The sequence below is a fragment of the Ictidomys tridecemlineatus genome, chromosome 1, assembly GCF_052094955.1.
Source record: "Ictidomys tridecemlineatus isolate mIctTri1 chromosome 1, mIctTri1.hap1, whole genome shotgun sequence".
NCBI classification, from domain to species: domain Eukaryota; kingdom Metazoa; phylum Chordata; class Mammalia; order Rodentia; family Sciuridae; genus Ictidomys; species Ictidomys tridecemlineatus.
Window position 1 is genome coordinate 180,845,387 of NC_135477.1, and position 20,855 is coordinate 180,866,241.

The following is a 20,855-nucleotide window of genomic DNA, read 5'->3' on the forward strand; positions in this document are numbered from 1 at the left end:
AAAATTGATGTGGAAGTTTTTCAAAATTAAAAACGTTTGCTCTTCAAAAGACACTGTTAAGGGAATGAAAAGACAAGTCACAGGTTGAAAGAAAATATTTACACAATGCAGAGATGATGAAGGACTTGTATCCAGAATATATACAGATGTCCCCAAATCCAAGACACAGAAACAAATAACCTGGGCCAGGGGTTGTCACTCAGTGGTAGAGCATGTACATTAAAACAAATAAAAACAAAACAAAACAGAAAAAACCCAAAACAGGGAAAAACAGGGGCAGAAGATTTAAACAGATACCTCAACCACACATTGGGAAGCTGTAGGGCCAGTGTTTTAGTCAGCTTTTTTGCTGCTGTGACTAAAAAGAACTGACTAGAACAATTTTAGAGGAGAAAAAGTTTATTCAGGAGCTCATAGTTTCAGGGGTCTCCATTCATAGACAGCAGGCTCCATTCCTCAGGGCTCAAGGAGAGGCAGGACATTATGGTGGCCACATGATGGCTAGAAAGCAGACTCCACTTGCCAGATACAAATCAAATATTTACCCCAAAGCCACGCCCCCTTTCCCCACCTCTTCCAGCTACACCCAACCCTTTAAGTTACCACTTAAGTTATCACTCACTGATGGGTTAAGATTCTCACAACCCAATCATTTCTCCTCTGAACCTTCTTGCATTGAACTTTTGGGGGATGCCTCATATCCAAACCATAACAGCCAGCAAATAAACACACAAAACTGATCACCTTCACAGTCTTGTAAGTGTGTGGAGATGTCTTGTGGTTTAAGACACCTCCACACACTTACAAGACTGTCCAAAATTCCAAAGTATTAGCCAGGATGTGTAGGAACTGCAACTCCCATGCACCGCGGTGGCAATGTAAGGTGTTTGATAGTGTCTTAAAAGTTAAATGTAGATTTCCCAGTGATGAAACCTTTCTTTCCTACATGGTCATCCAAAAGCACATGCTTACAAATGAACATTGTCCACAAATTTGCACACAGCTTTTGGGGAGGAAATATTTATTCATCTTCATTTATTTTTAATTGACATAATGATCTATTTATGATCTACAACATGATGTTTTGAAACATGTACACATTAAGGCATAGCTGGTAATCACATCAGCATTTCCTCCCATATTGTGCTGTTGTAGGGACAAATGAGGCAAGGCACCAAAGATAGCAGGAAACAGTTTTATTTGGCTGCAGCAGGTTCAGAGGGCACAGCTTTTGCTGTAATCAGTCAATCCCTGAACCCCGAGTTCAGAGAGTTTCAGAGTTTTATACCTAGCATGTAAGGGGAGGGGCTCAGAAGTTCACAGTCTGCAGAAGTTCACATAAAAGCAGCTTTTTATTTCACTATTTTGGGCAAGTTAACCCTTCAAGGACAGCACCTGAGAAGGGGAGAGCTTCTTTTCCCCTTTCTTTCCTCCCTCTGCCAGCTGTTACCATGGAGCCCAATTGGTAACTTATCTCAGAAATGTAGACATCTCTGTGAAGCCCAGCTCAAGGCCAGAGCCTTGTTTACACATTTCTACAAACTACTATACTGTTTGTGAAAAATTAGTAAAGGGGTGTCCAGCACCCAGGAGTGCTGATATTGTTATGCTCAAATTCATTCAGGACCCCCAAAAGACCACCAGAGACCAAGATTGATGTAAGCAGCAAAGAGGTGTTTATTGCGAGCTAGCTGGGTCCTCCATGTGCACACACAGCACCTGGTGACGCTGAGAGGCCCGAGCCTAGGGTTTGCAGCAGTTTTATACACTCTTTGGGGAAGGCAGGGACTTCACTTAAATCATAGCATCTCTTAGCAAATCATCACACACCGTGGGAAAATCAAACAACAACTCTAAAACATGATTAGCACATTCACTGGCGGGAACAAGTTGGGCAGGGGTGATTGGTTACTACAAGAGGGGGATTCGTTTGAACTAATTGGTTTAAGCCTAGAAGGGTGTACATGCTGAACTACATAGTTTCCCAACACGTTATCAACCACCATAAACTACTGGGAGGGTCATCTGGCATCCCAGGTATTTTCCCTGTCTCATGTTGATTGGTGACTAGGGGGTTGCTATGGATCCCCACCTAGCCTGACTCAGTCAGGGACACCTGGCTCAGCAGATCTCTCCTGTTATTTGTACATAAACAACTTAGCAGGGTGGGAATGTGCCTAGGAGTGCTCCATGGGTCTTTCCAAGGACAAAGGTCATGTCCATTCCTTGGACAGGCTTTGCTCTGAGGTAGAGGCTGGTTTTTCAGTATCTTCCCTGCTAGTGGCCAAGTAAAACAGGCCGATGAGAAAATAGGAAGTTATTTACACTGTACTTTTTTGCAGAGACTCTTTTGCTGACAGTCCCAAAATCAGCCATGTGAAGATTTCTGGAGAAGCCCCATTAAGACTTTTCTGTGGAGAAAGGGGGTGCCACTACAGTGTGTGGTGTGGTGATATGGTGTGATATGAAATAGTCATACAGTTGTCCTTTAGTATTCACAAGAGATTAGTTTTAGAACTTCCACCCTCCCCCTCGCCCCGTTGCTGCCACCCCCAACAATACTAAAATCCAAAGATGGAAGGGGATACATAAAGCAAGACAAGCTACATCCATGTGATGATAACTGCTGAAGATGGGCGTTTATCATAGGATTGTATTTTTGTCATGTGTAAAATTCCCTCAAAAATGTATTAGCAATGAAGAATTCAAATAAAACCTAGAGACTGTGCGGTGGTGCACACCTGTAATCCCAGTGGCTTTGGAGGTCGAGGCTGGAGGATCTCAAGTTCAAAGCCAGCCTCAGCAAAAGCTAAGTGCTAAGCAACTCAGTGAGTCCCTGGCTCTAAATAAAATACAAAAAGGGCTGGGGATGTGGCTCAGTGATCAAGTGCCCCTGAGTTTGATCCCTGGTACCAAAATAAATAAATAAATAAACAAACAAATAAATAAAATTGATTATATTTAAAAAATCTGGAATTTAAAAATTGTACACTTGTTTATATAGTGGAACATTATTCAATTCCTAAAAATAATACAGTGGGCCTTTATATGTTATATAGTGGAGAGACAGCCACATGAAACAGGAAAATTAGAGATTATATAAAATGTGATTACTTCTACAAATAATAAATGATACATTTACATGTACATGTATTTTAAGTATCTGCCCTTTCACTGTGCACTTCCATGTCTTAAAATATATTTCACAGGAGCTGAGGTTGTGGCTCAATGGTAGAGCACTTGCCTAGCACATGTGAGGCAAGTGCTCTACCATATATATATATATTCCCCTCCAAAAGTACTTTCAGACACCTATAAGGATATAGGTACAAAGATGTTTATTATAGTATAAGTTCCCCCCTTATATTAGAGATTGAACTCAGAGGTCCCTCAACCTTTTCAAACATTTTTAAATTTTGAGACATGTTCTTGCTAAATTGCCCAGGCTGCACTCAAAATTTCCATTCTCCTGTCTCAGCCTCCTGAGCTGCTGGGATTACAGGTGTGCACCACTGTGCCTGGTTTAGGCATTATTTTTAATAGCAAAATTATGAATAAAAATGTAGACCATCAATGCAGTGAACATTACAATATATCTATATCATGTATTAACTTGGACTAATGTCCAAAACATATTTTTGAGTATTAAAAGCAAGATAATATGTGACTCACCCATATTAAAAAAAATATACGGGGGCTGGGGTTGTAGCTCAGTGGCAGAGTGCTTGCCTTGTTCACGTGAGGCCCTGGGTTCGATCCCCAGCACTACATAAAAATAAACAAACAAAAATAAAGATATTGTATCCATCTACTACCAGAAAAATAAAAAATAAAAAAAAATATACCCTCCACAGCATACAACTTTTCTGTCTCTCATATATATACTCACATATATATTTAAAAAGTAGTCTGCCTGGGCATGGTGGCAGAAAAATAAAAAATAAAAAAAAATACACCCTCCACAGCATACAACTTTTCTGTCTCTCATATATATACTCACACATACATTTAAAAAGTAGTCTGCCTGGGCATGGTGGTGCGCCCCTGTGATCCCGGAGATTTAGGAGTCTGAGGTAGGAAGATTACACTTGGAGGCCAGCCTTGATGACTTAGACTCTGTCTCAAAAATCAAAAGGACTCTGTAATCCTAGTGGCTCTGGAGGTTGAGGCTGGGGGATCTCAAGTTCAAAGCTAGCCTCAGGAATGGTGAGGTGCTAAGCAACTCAGTGAGACTCTGCCTCTAAATAAAATACAAAAAAGAGCTGGGGATGTGGCTCAGTGGCTGAGTACCCCCTGGGTTCAATAAAAAAAAAAAATCAAAAGTATTGGGGATTTAGTTCAGAGGAAGAATTACTCCTGGGTTAAATTACCAGTAAGGAGGGGATGTTTGGAAGGAGATTCATCCAACTATGAATAGTGATTACCCCTAGGGATTAGAAACAGAGAGATGGAAAGAGGTGTATTTTTACCTCTTTGTTGTATAGGCCTATATATTTTTAAAGACAGTAAGCATTCTCTGTATTTGCAAATATGAAAAAGTGCATTTTTTTTTAACATCTGGATTCTTTGAGCTCATACCCAGACTAGGTGCCTGAAACATCAAAACAACAAATATGCTATTTTAAAAACATTAGCGATGGCTCCCATATGGTTCAGGCTGTGTATAGAGTTTTGTTCAAATACTCAGAGTCCAGAATCCAGGGAGCAATTACAAAGTAGTTCCAACTTTCACTTGCATGAGTTCACAGGACATTAGAGCCTCCTCCTGCACTTCTCTGTAGGCATCATATTTGTCCTTTCTGAAGGTACAGATCCTGTTCATCATCTTCTCCACTCCCTTTCCTCATTTTCCTGTTATTTATTTCTTTAGCAATTGTTTATATTTTACATCTTAAAGGATCCAAGAATCTGGGTAAAGACTCTTCTTTACTTGGGGTCTAGGAAAAGGTGAGGAAGTGCTTGGACCCATTCACATGTTGATGCTCTCTGGTTTCTGCAAATTTAGGATTTTAATTGTTAGTATTGGATCATGTGCATTATAGCTTATTATTCAGAGTGGGAAGAGGGAGTAGAGGCGTTGGTATCAGTTTATTCCTCACAGTAATTCTTAAATTTGTTTGGTATGTGGAGGTATAAAAGGTATACCTCGGAGTGCGGGGGTCGTGTCAAGCTGCAGTTTAAAACGCTGATCTCCAAAGACTGGACTCGAGCGATCAAGACTGCGCCTTCCTGGAGGCTGCACACCCTGATCTTTGCAGATGTCGCTTGCTCTTCCGAGGAGACTAAGTCAGGTCCCCTTTGACCTCCTAATGACCTGGAGATGAGAACTGGGGCCCTGGGAAGGACAGAGCTATAAAAGCACCGATGTGCAAGTCTGGCCAGTAACTACATCTTTTCTCCTCAACAAAGAATAAGCCTCAGTCTACGCCGCCTCCGGCACCTGAAACTTTAAATTTAGGGAAACCATTAACTGAGACCAGGCCTTCGGGTAAATTAAAAATCCCAAGGTGCCCGTGACCCCAGGAGGCCTGGGAGGGTCCCAGAGGATGGAGCAGCGAGGAAGTAACGTCGCCATCTTGCAGGGTGGGCTGCGCAGGCTCTGGGAGCAAGGCCGCCGCACAGAGCAGGAGAGGACGTGGAAGGGTTGGAGGTAGGAGCGCGCGCTTATGAGGGGCCACTGCGCGTGCGCAATAGAGACGGCGGCGGAGGGTCTGCGCACGGTACGAGTGCGCGTGCTCAGTGGGAGCCCGCGAAGTACCTGGAAGAGGTGGGGGGCGAGGTAAAAAGGAGCAGAGTTGAAGAGCGCTTGCGCAGGAGCTGGACCGTACAGGGAGGGGGAACTCTCGAGCACGCGCACGGGGCGGGACTTGGAAGGCTCTCGCGAGATCTTCGGAGACCATATATATGCGTGGGGAGCCCGCGTCCTTTCCCTGGCGTGATTCCGTCCTGCGCGTCTCTTTAGAGCAGCCACCCATTTTCCGTCCGCCTTCTCTCCCACCTAAGTGCGTGCTACCACCCCATGGAAGATTCGATGGATATGGACATGAGCCCCCTGAGGCCCCAGAACTACCTTTTCGGTAACTCTTCTTTCGGGAGTGTTCAAGCGAGGCCGTACAGGGCCTCCTGGCTCTTGGGGGGCCGGGAATTAACTGAGGCCTGAGCTAGTGGGGGGAGCTAAGCCTGTTGGAGGCCTGCGAAGACGGGAGGCGCTGCCAGGGCCCTGGTGGCGGGGCGATGGGAGGCTGTGAGAGCTGGGGGAACCGACGGCGTGGAGGGGCGGGGGGGAAGGAGCGGTCCCAGGCCTAGGGATTGAGGCGACGCGGGACTGGAGGGCTGGATGTTTGCTTTGCCTGGGTAGGAATATAGGCCTTGGGCATAGCTTTCCTTTCCCGGGCTGAGTTTGTAGGCCTGTGGATGCACGGTGGCATTTTTTGCTACTGAACTCGCGGTGGGTGGCCGTGGCGATTGTGTGCTGTTCCCAGCGAGGCCTGGGGTGCTTTCGTGGAGGGAGGGCATTAGTAGAATTTGCCGTTGCTCTAGTTCTCGGTCCCGAGCTCTGGCGTCCAGAATTACTCGAGATGCTTTGGCCAGTTACCGGGGGCAGGGAGGCGCGGCGGGGCGTGAGCAGGCCGCTACGGCTGGGAGCACGTGGTTGCCACGTGGTTGGGGGAGGGAGGAGGTGTGGGCTTAACATCCGGGGCTCACGGGTGTTTTGTCACCCCAGAGCCTGGGGTCCAGTGACTTACAGGAGGTTATTGGATGGAAAATGGGGTGCAATGGTTGGTAGTAACAGGATTTTGGAGGTCTTTGTTTGGTGCTTACAATATGATGGTAGTTGGCATTTTTAGACCCGGTTAGTGTCAGTGCGGTCCATTCCGTCATCCCCATATTGAGGCGACGATACTGAAGATGGTAGAAATGATTTAACAGTTTTTGCAAAGTATGGCGAAGATCTGAACTAAGACCCTTGACTCAATAATAGAAATGAGGTTTAGTTTTAGGGGAGAAAGGGCAGCAGAGGTAAACTAGTAGGACTGAGTTCAATTAAAGACCTGAGATTTAACCGGGGCTTTGTTAAACTTTCATTCTGACAATATTTAGTAATTTTAACATTCATGGAGTGGGATTTCCATTCACTTACAATATGAGAAGACTTTATTCCTAGCCATTTTGGATCGTGAAAATCCCTCAGATTATATCAGTGATTTTTGGCAACTTTTTCTGTCGGAAACTGGAAACGTCTTTTGGGTCTATCACCAGAAACAATGTCTGAATTCATAATGTTTCTATCACATCATGTTGATTCAAAGACTGGAACATTACTGTAACAAACTTGGCTTTTTTTCCCTAGTTGTAGGGTTTTTTTTTTAATTTTTAAATTGTTAATATTGGTGTTGTGCAACCACTCTCATTTGTGAATTTCCACTTTCCAGAGTAGATAATTCCACTTTTTAGAACAGTGGGAAATCAGTATTCATTAGGTTGATTTAAGATCTGAGGTTTAGATACAGATGTACTAAATTGTTGAACCAGTGGCAATAGGGTCTGTCTCCTTGTAGTTGAGAATGAAATTCTGTAACAAGAAATTGGAGTTTATGAAGTCTTTATGTGTGTTAGTTGGTGCTTGTAGATAGAGCTCATGAAAATCCAGGAAGAATCTTTTGCTGCCCTCCAGGGTAGCTGGAGTAGTGAAAACCTAGTTCGCAGGTTAACCAGCACCTGTTGATTGTAAACATTTGGTGTTATTTTTATCCTTGTTTTATTTGATTTTTTTTCCTCCCCTTCACAGGTTGTGAGCTAAAAGCTGACAAAGATTATCACTTTAAGGTGGATAATGATGAAAATGAGCACCAGTTATCATTAAGAACGGTACTTAAACGTTCAAATTATCCCTTTTCAAACTGCTTTCTATTAATGTGGTATAAGACTTTTGCTTTCGTGTCTTCTTGTAAGATGGTGTTATGTAGATGTCATCCCTACAAATTCGATAAAGCACTTGGCATTTTCATTGGGTTTCAGGTGAAGTCCAGTCAAAAGTACTTCTTGGGTTCATCAGGTGCTTTATAAAGTTAGATATAAGATTACTGGGCAGCAGTAATCTTTCTTGTCTTCCATAGACTGGTCTATTTTTCACCTTTGTAGTAATTGTCCAATAAATGTTTTACCTTTATTGTGTATGCAGTTTTACACATTTCTTTACGTTGCCACTAGGAGTCAACACTGTAGATTTGTTTCCCATTGATGGTGATGATGAAAAGGTTATACCATTAAAAAAATGCATAATAGATGGGGGTTATAAAATAGATAGGACTTGACCATAAAGCACTTTTTTTTCTTTTTAATCAGGTCAGTTTAGGGGCTGGTGCAAAGGATGAATTACACATTGTTGAAGCAGAGGCAATGAATTATGAAGGCAGTCCAATTAAAGTAACACTGGCAACATTGAAAATGTCAGTACAGCCAACGGTAAGAGCACTTGAAGATTCAATGAGTATTTTATTTGTTATTTAAGTAGACAGCTACATCTTACTGTGTGAACATTCAGCTGTCGAATGTGGTTTCTGCTGTTTCTCTTTTAGGTAGAACAGATTTATTGGTATGATTTGGCTATGGACTTGCCCATAATGCTAGGTGTTCAACAGTTTCTTCACGATGTTTAATGATAAAATTTCGTTCCCTTTTAGGTTTCCCTTGGGGGCTTTGAAATCACACCACCTGTGGTCTTAAGGTTGAAGTGCGGTTCAGGGCCTGTGCATATTAGTGGCCAGCACTTAGTAGGTAAGTTATTTTTATAAATTGTATTGTGCTACTTATTTAGGTACTTGGTTTCTTCCCAATTTGGATTTTTCTGATACTACTGTCTATATTACAGATTTTAATGGGAAGTTAGTAATTTTAAAATATTTGATCCCTTCATAGGATAGAATATGCTTTTTTTTTTTTGATAGATGCTACAGCATATATATCTGACTTTTGCTGAGTTCTTGTTGGAGTTTTACAGTGTCTAAATTTGTTTTAGCTGTGGAGGAAGATGCAGAGTCAGAAGATGAAGAGGAGGAGGATGTGAAACTCTTAAGTGTATCTGGAAAGCGATCTGCCCCTGGAGGTGGTAGCAAGGTTCCCCAGGTAGGGGCATGGTTGTACTATAATTGTATTAGAGCCTTGGGTGTGGTGATAACCAGCTTTTGCTCATGAGTATATATTTTTCTTTAAGAAAAAAGTAAAACTTGCTGCTGATGAAGATGTCGATGATGATGAAGATGATGATGATGATGATGAAGAGTAAGTAGTACACTCATGGAAACTCATCATGGTTGTGTTTATGGAAGGGATTATTAAAGTTACCTGTCATTTTTTAGTTAATAATTTATCATTAAATTAAAAGGGGGAAGTGCTTGACTGAGTTTGAGTTAATGAGTGGAGTTAATACTGATATTATTTCCCAGTAAAATACAGCTGTGCACTAACTCTTTAGAAGGCTAGTGTTTGTAGCATTTCTCATTTGACGGGAGGCAGCTTTCTCCTGATGAAAATTCATTGGACCCCATATTAAGGCTGATGTATTCTTTGCTAAATAACAATGTGATTTGGGTGAAAGAGCAGGATCTGATGAAATAGCTCTGGTTAAATTCATTTAATAAGACATCTAAAGCTTCTTTATAAAGGACTTTGGCCTGTAGTTCTTTTTTTCCTAATGTACAGAATAAGATTCTAAAAGTGACATTAAAATTTTCTTGAATTTAAAATATGGCTAGAAACAGGATTCTGCTTATTTGCTATGGTTATAAACAGTTACATGTCCACTATGGAATAAAGTCTTCACTGGTCTTACTTGAGAATATCAGTGACTTTTGGCAACCTTATAGCCAAACTGATTATACTGAGGATGGGGAATTAACTCTCAGAACATGTCAATGAAGGGAGAGAATGAAAAAAGCTGAAAAAATTGCTTCAGAATACCTGCTTATTGTACCCAGAAATGAGCTGTATGTTTGATTTCTGCTATTTTAGGAATATTTACCAGTAGACTTAAAATACACCCCAAGAGAGATTTAATGTGGTGTACACCTTTGTATAGATTTCTGAGTACCCAATAGCATATTTACTAAAACAGTCCCTTTCAGGAAGGCTTTGGAGTAGGACCTGTTGGAATCCTGATTCTGTTGGGACTTGTGAAACTTTTCTCTTTTAGAATGCATATAATGAATAATGTAACCATGATTAATAATTCACTTTTGTGCTCTTCCGGATCTAATATTGGGTATGATGGCGAACTAGTGTGTAGATGACAAGGCCTAATTCAAGCTAATAAGGAAAGTGTGCATATTAGAGATAGTTAATAGATATCCTGGGAACAAGTTTCTACTAGTGATGGTAACCACCTGACATGGTAATGAGAATGTAAAGATGATGACCAAAGGTAGTTAGTTAACTTTGGAAATCTAAACTGAAGTCCCAATGGTGTTTTTTTTTTTTTATTATTTTGGATTGGACCCAGGCACATTTAACCACTGACCGACATTCTATCACCTTTTTTTATATTTTACCTAGAGACAGGGCTTGCTGAGCTGCTGAGGCTTGCTTTAAACTTTTGAACCTCCCACCTCAGCCTTCTGAGTGGCTGGGACTATAGGTGTGTACCACGGTACTCAGCCATAGTCCCAGAATTCTTAAAACTAAAATGGAAATCTGTGGTCCTGGTTTGAGGATGGAAAGGCTATAGTATGAGCCCTTGATATATGTAAGCAGGAAAGTTTCTCCTTAACATCCTCTTTAAATTTATTTGCATGTGCAGTTGGGAAACTCTCTGCATCTGAGTTTGGATCAAAATTACTCAGGAAAAAAATTGCTTCTTTATGGAACATGTACATAGACTTTTTTAAAAAAATATTTTTTGGTTATAGATGGGATGCAATATCTTTATTTGGTTTATTTATTTTTATGTGGTGCTGAGGACCGAACCCAACCCCTCACATGTGCCAGGCAAGTGCTTTGCCACTGAGCCACAACCCCAGCCCCTGTACATAGACTTTTTTCTTTGTTGTTACTGAAGCATTACATACAGTATAATTTTGTGCTGGAGATTAAATCCAATACACTTGGTAAGGATATACTCTTAACTACCCTTGCCCATATTAATACTAGGTATTATAAGTAATTGGAGTGTTTAAAGCATTGGAGTTGATTCCAAGCAGTCCTTCCAAAAAATTATGTTGGAGGATGTTCACAGATGACATGAAAATACCATGTCATTATAGAATGGACTTCAAATCCCTGGATTTTGGTATCTGAGGTGGTCCTGGAACCAGTCCCCTGCATATTATATATAGATAACTATAGTTAACAAGTCATGTGCTGCAAAACATTCAATGACAGCATTCTTGTACAAAGGTCCTGTAAGATTGCCTAGTGACATCAGTCTTAGTTTGGGCAAGGTTGAAAACAACTGAGAATGTATTTATCAGAATATTGCAATTTTAGGCAGTCCCCAATTTTCAAATTGATCTGTGAAGCATGTATTGGTTGTAACTTTCTGTCTGAGTAATACATTGTATGGGTAGGCTTTATCCATTGTTTTTTTTTAGACATTCATCAGAATGCATATTTAGGTTGTTTCACTGTTTGTCTGCTGTGAATATCAGTGGACACATTTTTTTGTTTTCTTGGATACACACTTTGAACTAGGTCCTGTAAATTCTAGGATTACCTTGAAATTGCCAAACTGTTTTCAAGTTTATAGGGCTTCTAATTTGTCCATATTCTAACACTTGACATTATTTTTGCATGTAGTCATTGTGGTATGAATGGGTTTGGTTTGCTTTTTCTTGATGGTCATTTATTTATTGACCATTTGTATGTATTTGATGAAATTAAATGTCTTTGCCATTGAAAACATTTGTCCCATTCTGAGGGTTGACTATTCTTGATGGTAGCCAATGCACAACAGTCTATTTTCATTTGTGACTGCCAAAACTGATACCATGGCCAAAGCCACTATAATGAAAATGTTTCTGTTCTGAGTTTTATAGTTTTAGCTCTTACATACTCAAGTCTTAACTATTGTTTGAAAATCACCAAATGTGAGTCCTTGAGCTTTTTTTTTTGAGAATTTTTTGGTACCTTAATTATATTTTCTATGAATTTTGGGATAAATTTTGACAAAATAAGCCAACTGGAGTTCTTAGAACTTAATACATATTGAGTCTGTATAATTGGAAACTGTTGCCATTTGATTGATATTACAGTCTGCCCTTATTCAAATATTCTGTTGAATAAGCCAGCAATTCCCATCCCTTGGGAACAACGGTTATACTTTTTTATTATAAATAACAGTGATTACCCTTTGATCAGCTTGTTTACTTAACATGTCTTCAATGGTTATTCATGCTGTAGCATGTGACAGGATTTTTTTTAAAAAGACTGATAACATTCCATTGCGTGTATAGACATATCTTCTTACCTACCTATTCAACCGCTATGGATGCTTCTACTTCTTGACCATTAGGAACAAAGCTGGAGTGAACTGTTTTCTCAGATCTTAGATCTTGCTTTTTTAGTTCTTACATCACTTCTCCCAAAGATTTTGAAAGTTCTTCATATCTTGGCTTATTTTGTTTGTAGTGATGATGATGATGATTTTGATGATGAGGAAACTGAAGAAAAAGCTCCAGTGAAGAAAGTGAGTAGATAAAATGGTAGAAAGTTATCAGATCTCCTACAAAAATGATGGGTTTTTTTAAAAATGCTATTCACTTGTTTTGTAGCTAATGAAAACTGGCTTGAAGTGATCTCATACTTGAAATTGGTTCTGAGTCATAACTTTGCTGAACTCCCCCACCCCCAGTACTTGGGATTGAACCCCAGGCCTGTGCATTACCAGAACTGCATCTCTAGCCTTTGATTTTGAGACAGGGTCTCCTTAGGTTTCTCAGGTTGGCTTCAAGCTTGCTATTCTCATGTCTTAGCCTCCCAAGTTGCTGACGTTAAAAATATGCGCAACACATCTGACTCTAAAATTTAAACAGTGAGAAATGGATGGTTTTGTGGCCAACAGTTCATTAACCCTTTGCAACCTTTTTGTTAAAAGGCTGCTTTTTTTTAAAAGCATGATGTGGGATATTTTATTTGTATTGGCCTGTCTACTGTGCAGAGAGGGTGACACTGATTAATTTCCAATTGCAGTCTATACGAGATACTCCAGCCAAAAATGCACAAAAATCGAACCAGAATGGAAAAGACTCAAAACCAACAACACCAAGATCAAAAGTAAGTGACAACATACACTTAAAAGTAGGCCTACTTCAATGAAGTGGTTGGGAAAGCAGTTCAGAAATTGTTCAGTGGACAATCTGGTCTGTTAGGAATTTGGTAGGTGTTTTCGAGAACAGTGATAACTAAAATGTGCTCATTTTTCTGGATACTCTTAAGATATACTCTAAGATAGGAGGCTGCTGGCTTTCCAGTGGGAGAGAAGGCCAATGGAAAGATTTATGATATAAACTATTTCCTATAATTCATTTATATGTAAGGTTGTATTTATTTGCCCAGAGCAGAGACACTCAACCCTGAATGCATGTTAGAATCTAATACGGAGTTTTAAAGAACCCTAGTAATTGTGCCCTACTATGGAGTCCCTTGGGGTGGGCTCTAGGAGTCAGGGTGCATGAACAACCTTGCTTCATTCTTGGTAATCTTATTATTTAAATGTTCCTGTTTAATACCATTATAAGGTATTTCTTGCTTAAAGGAATGACTTCAGTAAAATAAGTGTATGGCATGTACTAAAACAGCAGTTCTATTGTATACTTGCCTTTATAAGGATTATAAGAATAAGGAAATCCAGAAAGTGGGTTTTAGTTAAATGCTGCACTTTTATGATCATTTGAAATTGAACTTTTTCAACAGGGTCAAGAATCCTTCAAAAAACAGGAAAAAACTCCTAAAACACCAAAAGGACCTAGTTCTGTAGAAGACATTAAAGCAAAAATGCAAGCAAGTATAGAAAAAGTGAGTAAAATGATCTTTTGGCATCTCAAATCATGGCTTATGGCTGGGAGTGGTGGCACATACCTGTGAGGCATGACATCACCAAGTTGAAGGCCAGACACAGCAACTTAACTGAGATCCTCTCTCAAAAGGAAAATGGCTAGGGATGTAGCTCAGTGGTAACTTTACCTGGGTTTACTCCTTAGTCCCCTCCCCAACCCCCCCAAAAAGTCTGAGGGTTTGGACAAACTGTTCCTTTTTATCATTTTAATATACCCACCCCTTTTGTGCTTTGAGCATTTTTTCTGTATTGTGATTCACTCATGGGGCACTGAGCCACATCCCCAGCCCCTTTTCAGTTTTTTAAATTTTTTCTTTATTTTTATATGACGCTGAGGATTGAACCCGGTGCCTCACGCCATGCTAGGCAAGCACTCTATACTGAACTACAACCCCAGCTCTTCATGTTATAGTTGGAGATATGGGGTGTTACCGTATTGTTGAGGATAGCTTCCAACTTGGAATCCTGCCTCAGCCTCCTGAGTCACTGGAATTACAGGTGTGCACCACTGCAGCTGGCTTGAATTTTCCACTTTAAAAAGCCAACAGGCCCATTTTTTTTGTGAGCTGCATTTTTGATTTTAACCAGTTAAAATGAAATCAGAATATTGTGTACTTCTGGTTATGTTATGCTGAATAGCCAGCAGAGGGCATAGGAATCTTAAATACAGATGTAAATAGCTGCAAAAGTAGAGACTTTAATTTTGCCTGCTTGGTGCTAATAGTTTGATAGTACATATTTGACTCAAACATTTTTCTAATAAATTGAGTCATTTCTTTTTTCCCTTCATACCAAGACATTCCCAGCCAGTATACGTGGGTAATGTCCAAAATTTGAGTATCTATTGGGCTTACATGTGGTCTCCCTTTTGTTCTAAATAATAGAAACATGAGAAGAGTGTTAATTTTTTTGTCTTGCTGCTTGACTGGGGACTGACACTGTAGTGAGGATTTTTGTTGTAGGGAATAATTGGTTTAAGTGTCAAGGAAAAACATTTGAGACAATCTTTTAATTCTAAGAATGATATATCTAGACTCCAGTTTTTGAGCATACATGTGGGTGGAGAGGAGGAATTATTGGCACCTCTTTCCCCATGTTTCTCCTGTGCTCTGTAGGCTGTACCTGGCTTCAGATTCCCTTATGCAGTGATGAGTGGATTGGAAATTAGCATTGTAGCACCAGAATGTATTGTTTTGTTTTAGTCACACTGTAACCTTTTAGCCTTCCTGGTGTCACTGACTTATTTTTATCCCTTGCATACAGTGCTAAAATGATGCCCCTCCCCTCCATTTTAATGTGGTCCTATCTCCTTGGTTTAATTGCAGGCACATTGAACAGCCCTGGGCACTACTGGTAAATTAAGCCCAAAGATGGGGAGAAAGGAAAAGGAGAGACAAATATAGTCCATACTGAGTATCATCAACAATCCAGGCTGAAGTCTTCTATTTTAATCTCAATCCCCTTTCCTGATTTGCCACCCACACCCACTTGCAGGCTGGAAGCAATCTCTTGATTTCCTAAAGCACTTTTGACTGCTGTGAATTCAGTTGAACCTTATATATTGCTCTCTTGTGCATATGCCTCATCTTCTCTTGGACCATGTTTTAATCACCTTTGTATCTCCTTAGCTGCTCAATAAATATTTAAATGAATCAAATAAGGATGTATGTGACAATAATTTTGAAAGGGAACTTATTATAGGGAGGTTTTATTTATCTAGGTGATAAGAGGCAGTTAAATATCTTACTATTTGTAGCTGATTCTGGCATAGTCCCTTTGGCATTTGGAAGCTTCTCAATCTTACTAACTTGCATTAATATACCTAGCTAGGATAAGGAAAACCAGTTAACTTAAAATAGGGAAAAATGTATGATGTAGTAAATGATAATTATAAAATTTTCAGGTATTCAATAATAATGTCTTATGAATTTTGATGACAAAAGTTTTAGACATTGCTGATATTGATAGTTTCTTGCTCATGTTCATAATTGGAAAGAAGTGCCAGAGGTTATAGTTAGAATTTCATCCCCATTCAGCTTGAATATTGGTGTACAATGTTGGTGTACAAATGTTAACTGTTTTTTATACGGCTTTGGCCACTTGGGACAATGTTCTCAAGGGAGGGGGCATATATTTACTTTGTATTTGGTTCAGGATGAAGAGAGTAATATAACTGCTTTGTTATAATATGGACAGGCAGCCCAGTTGCCGTATTTGCATACAATGTGGCTTGTGTCTCCATACCTAAGAGTGACTGTTCTGAACTTGAACCTACAGCAAACCTGAAGTCTCTAATGTTTTTCTGGGCCTAAAAATAACAATATTTTAAAAATGAAAATGTTTGAAGGGATAAGAAATGACTGATAACATGTAAAAGCACAGATCTTAGAGGAATTTCCTAAAGACCTCTAAAGAATATATTTCTGTTCTTATTCTCAATGCTTTTTTCTCAATAGGGTGGTTCTCTTCCCAAAGTGGAAGCCAAGTTCGTCAATTATGTGAAGAATTGCTTCCGGATGACTGACCAGGAGGTAACTGAATTTTCTGGGGATATGACCAAATCCAATGTTTTTCATTGGTTTATTATGATTATCCTTTTAATCTCTTGAAGTGTTGGCTACTTAAAAGTTTCCTAACCACAGACAATACTTAAATACATGGAAACACAAGAATTTGGTTGGCAGAAACTGAGAACTTTTTTTCTATTAACACTGAACTAAAGTGAATACAGAGTAATAAACTTCTTGCTTCTAAATTTCACCCTTTAGATTGACTTTAGCAAAATGGTCTTCTCATGTTTAGCATCTCAGAAGGATACTAACTCCCAAGAAAGCAAATGACCACATACTGTAAGATTTGCTGGTTTTTGTGTATGTGGTGCTGGGGATTGAACCCAGAGGCCTTGTGCATGCAAGGCAAGCACGCTACCAACTGAGCTAAATCCCTAGCCCATGAAAGTACTTTATTATTACAAGAAAGTTATTGTATTTTTGCTGTGCTGTGGAGGAATCCAAGGCCTCAGCCCTTTCATTCTTATTTTCAGTTAACTGAAAGGAAAATGTAAAGTAGTAGTAGTTGCTAGGTTTTCTCTATGTAGAGAATAGATCCTGTTCAGTGATATTTATCAGGACTTCTATTATATATTCAGCATGGAGGAAAGTTTGATACAAACTGATGTGTACCAAAGGCTTTTTTTTTATGATTGGTAAATAAAATGAGATTTTTTTTTAATTAAGAAAAATCCACCTTGGGAATGGTGGTATATGCCTGTAACCCCAGCTGTTCTTGAGGAGATAGGAGGATTGTGAGTTTGAGGCCGGCCTAGGCAATTTAGCAATAGCATATCTTTTTTTAATTTTAATGTTTATTTGTTTTAGTTTACAGCGGACACAACGTCTTTATTTGTATGCGGTGCTGAGGATCAAACCCGGGTGGCATGCATGCCAGGCGAGCACGCTACTGCTTGAGCCACATCCCCAGCCCAAAACCATATCTTAAAAATTAAAAAGGGCTGGGGATGTAGCTCAGTGATAGGGCACCTTCTGAGTTCAGTGCCCCCTAATTGGGGGAAAAATTCAAGTGAAGATGTCAAGACAACTGAAGTGGCACTTGTCTTTCATACCCTGTATGAGAGTTTTGCTGGTAGTTCATTGCTACCCAGAAGTATTTTCTGACTAAAACTTCAAAGCATGTTTTTGAGTGCCAGGAAGAAGTTGTTTGAGTATTGAGTACTAGTAAATGATAAATATTATAGCTTGATTTACTGTTAACTGGTTGAACATCTCTTATTTGAAATGCTTGGGATCAGAAGTATTGCAAATTCTGATTTGGAGGAGAAGGTGCTTTTATATTGTTGGCTTTAAAAGTCTTAGAATCATTTGAGCATCCCTAATCCACAAGTCAAATGTTTGAAACTATTTGAGCTTTGTGTCAGCACTCAAAAATATTTTGGTGGGCTGGGGATGTGGCTCAAGCGGTAGCCCCTGGCATGCATGGGGCGTGGGTTCCATCCTCAGCACCACATAAAGATAAAATAAAAATGTTGTGTCCACCGAAAACTAAAAAATATTTAAAAAATTCTCTTTCTCTTAAAAACAAAACAAAAACAAAAACATTTTGGTTCTTAGATTTAAGTGTTGTCATAGATGGCATCCGGTGCTTCAAATCAGTTAAAAAACAAGTCTGATACCAGTTGCATTTTCACTGGGCAAGATTTTGAATGTCAACACTGTAGAAACTATTAATACATAAAATAGAGCATGTCCTAGAACTAAGGAATTTTATAAGCAGAGAGCTTATTAAGGAGATTCAGATCATCATTTAGTTTATTTTAGATAAGTAACAGAAATGTAACTTTGCTAACTCTGATCTCTGAGCCAGTGATGTTTGAATGGTATGATTAAAGTATTTGACTTGGAGTTAAGCTCTCAATTACCTGGAGTGTGAACCTTTTTTGTGGTAGAATAAAAAATAGATTTTGAATTGTGCAGAGAGACATGGTTTAATTTATTGATGTCTGTGAAGTATTATGGTTCTTTAACCACAGTTCTTTTTTTTTTTTCCAGGCTATTCAAGATCTCTGGCAGTGGAGGAAGTCTCTTTAAGAAAATAGTTTAAACAGTTTGTTAAAAATTTCCGTCTTATTTCATTTCTGTAACAGTTGATATCTGGCTGTCCTTTTTATAATGCAAAGTGAGAACTTTCCCTACCGTGTTTGATAAATGTTGTCAAGGTTCTATTGCCAAGAATGTGTTGTCCAAAATGCCTGTTTAGTTTTTAAAGATGGAACTCCACCCTTTGCTTGGTTTCTAAGTATGTATGGAATGTTATGATAGGACATAGTAGTAGTGGTGGTCAGACATGGAAATGGTGGGGAGACAAAAATATACATGTGAAATAAAACTCAGTATTTTAATAAAGTAGCACTGTTTCTTTCTATTATTTAGCCTTTTTATACTTTGTCAAAGAAGTAAATATCCATAATTAAAGCTGTCCAATGCTACCCTAAAATCTGATGGGAAAGTCCCTGCCTACTCTGCCAAATAGTTTTCCCCATAGTAAACCAATTTTTCATCATGAGTATTTAATGATCTTTCCCATCCAGATCCTATTAGTTAACAATCAACTATTAATATTTCCAAACAGTTCATCAGACTCTATCTACCTACCCTTCTACCTACCCTTGCCTCCCAGAGGAAATCTCTTACGTGGCAACAACCCAGAACAGACTTTTATGGTCTAGGTCTGAACAAAATAACTTAAGTGACTTTCCTGTTTGTTCAAAATCGTAACATTTGGATGAATGGAAGAAAAGTTAATTTGTCACGTGTGATAACATAAGGCTGTCAGGGCACATTCTCAACACTCACTGTTCTGCTTTAGGCCAGTTGTATGGTGATCCAAGCCATGTGGACATTATTCTGATTGCTTAGCTCTAAGCAAACACTGCATAGCAGTGCCGTATGTAGCATGCAACACCATGGGAACGGAGGGTATCAAACTCAATGCTGCCTTATTGGCTATTTTTCTTTTTGACTTAAGCATACACCTTAACTCTTGCCATTCTAGTGTGGTTTTGTTTATGATGATTTTTCTGAAGAATTGTTTGTCTAGGTTTTGGGCCAGTTTCTGAGGAGATTGCAGTGTCCCACTTCAATTCTTAGGCTTTGATTCTCTTGGATGTTTTTCCTCATTCCTTTTTGTTTACACTTTTAAGACTATTTTTTGTCTTCCAACTTTGTGTTTTTAATTCCCCAAGTGGTGGTTCTTTGGATGTTACCAAAAGCTAGATTTTTGGGGGGAGCAGGTTGTAATTTTTGAAGTGATCTTCAAGAAAAAGGGTTGATGAAAGCCAACTTCACCCATTCCCTGTTTCTTATCAAATGGTTGTTTCCTTCCCTATTCATTCTAGGACATCAGTGTTGCTTATTGTAGAAGACAGTATTTACCATTTCCTTCTGTCTGCTGGAATACATTGCCATTTTAAAGAGGATTTGTATCTTGGGTTTGAAAGATAATTTTTTTTGAGACTGGATATGCTTTGTTGCCTATGCTTGCCTGGAACTCATGCTTACTCCTTCCTGGTTCAGGCTTCTAAGTAGCTGGGACTTAGGTGCATGTTGACTGTTGCTGTCAAGATCATCCACTTTAGGGGCTGGGGATGTGGCTCAAGCGGTAGCGCGCCCGTCTGGCATGCGTGCGGCCCGGGTTCGATTCTCAGCACCACATACAAACAAAGATGTTGTGTCCGCCAATAACTAAAAAATAAATTCTCTCCTCTCTCTCTCTCCCCTCACTCTCTTTAAAAATAAAGGGAAATTTAAAGTAGATGATTTTTTTTATCAGCCAGCTTGATATTAACAGATTAAGTGCTACAGGTAGAGAGTACCAAGAAGTACATTAAACTTAGAATCATTCCTTTGTGCTGGCACTTTGTAGTATGTGATTCAGGATAGAGTTGATGGAATTCTGCCTCCATTTTTTTTAAAGAGAGCGAGAGAAAGAAGAGAGAATTTTAGTATTTACTTTTTAGTTTAGTTTTCGGTGGATACAACATCTTTCTGGTGCTGAGGATGGAACACGGGCCGCATGCATGCCAGGCGATTGCGCTATTGCTTGAGCCACATCCCCAGCCCTGCCTACATTTTTTTAAAAAATATTTTTTAGTTGTCAATGGATATGTGTGGTGCTGAGAACCAAACCCAGTGTCTCACACATGCTATCTGCCTCCATTTTTAAAAAAATGTCTTAAAATGTAGGTCTGAACTTTTTAGTGTCTTGAGTTTGTATAGTTAAAAGTCCCTTGTGG

The 20,855-nt window shown here is 39.5% G+C and overlaps 1 protein-coding gene and 1 long non-coding RNA gene across 3 annotated transcripts; one reads left to right on the forward strand and one right to left on the reverse strand.

Moving 5' to 3' along the window:
- Window positions 1-1,659: 1,659 nt before the first annotated feature.
- LOC144378374 (uncharacterized) lies at window positions 1,660-5,844 on the reverse strand. The gene is made up of 2 exons (XR_013440035.1): window positions 4,007-5,844; window positions 1,660-3,765 (listed from the first exon to the last, which is right to left on the reverse strand). It is a non-coding gene; the product is annotated as an uncharacterized LOC144378374 (long non-coding RNA).
- A 44-nt stretch (window positions 5,845-5,888) lies between these two features.
- Window positions 5,889-18,969, forward strand: Npm1 (nucleophosmin 1). 2 transcript variants are annotated; one of them, XM_078052394.1, is made up of 11 exons: window positions 5,889-6,077; window positions 7,790-7,869; window positions 8,347-8,466; window positions 8,685-8,778; window positions 9,020-9,126; window positions 9,215-9,282; window positions 12,622-12,679; window positions 13,183-13,266; window positions 13,906-14,007; window positions 16,504-16,578; window positions 18,613-18,969. In XM_078052394.1, exons 1-11 carry the CDS (start codon window positions 6,020-6,022, stop codon window positions 18,649-18,651), a joined length of 885 nt encoding a protein of 294 aa, XP_077908520.1. In that variant the 5' UTR covers window positions 5,889-6,019; the 3' UTR covers window positions 18,652-18,969. The 2 variants fall into 2 exon arrangements, with proteins under 2 accessions (XP_077908520.1, XP_077908522.1); XM_078052396.1 differs by lacking the exons at window positions 16,504-16,578; window positions 18,613-18,969 and adding an exon at window positions 15,373-15,707.
- Window positions 18,970-20,855: the final 1,886 nt, after the last annotated feature.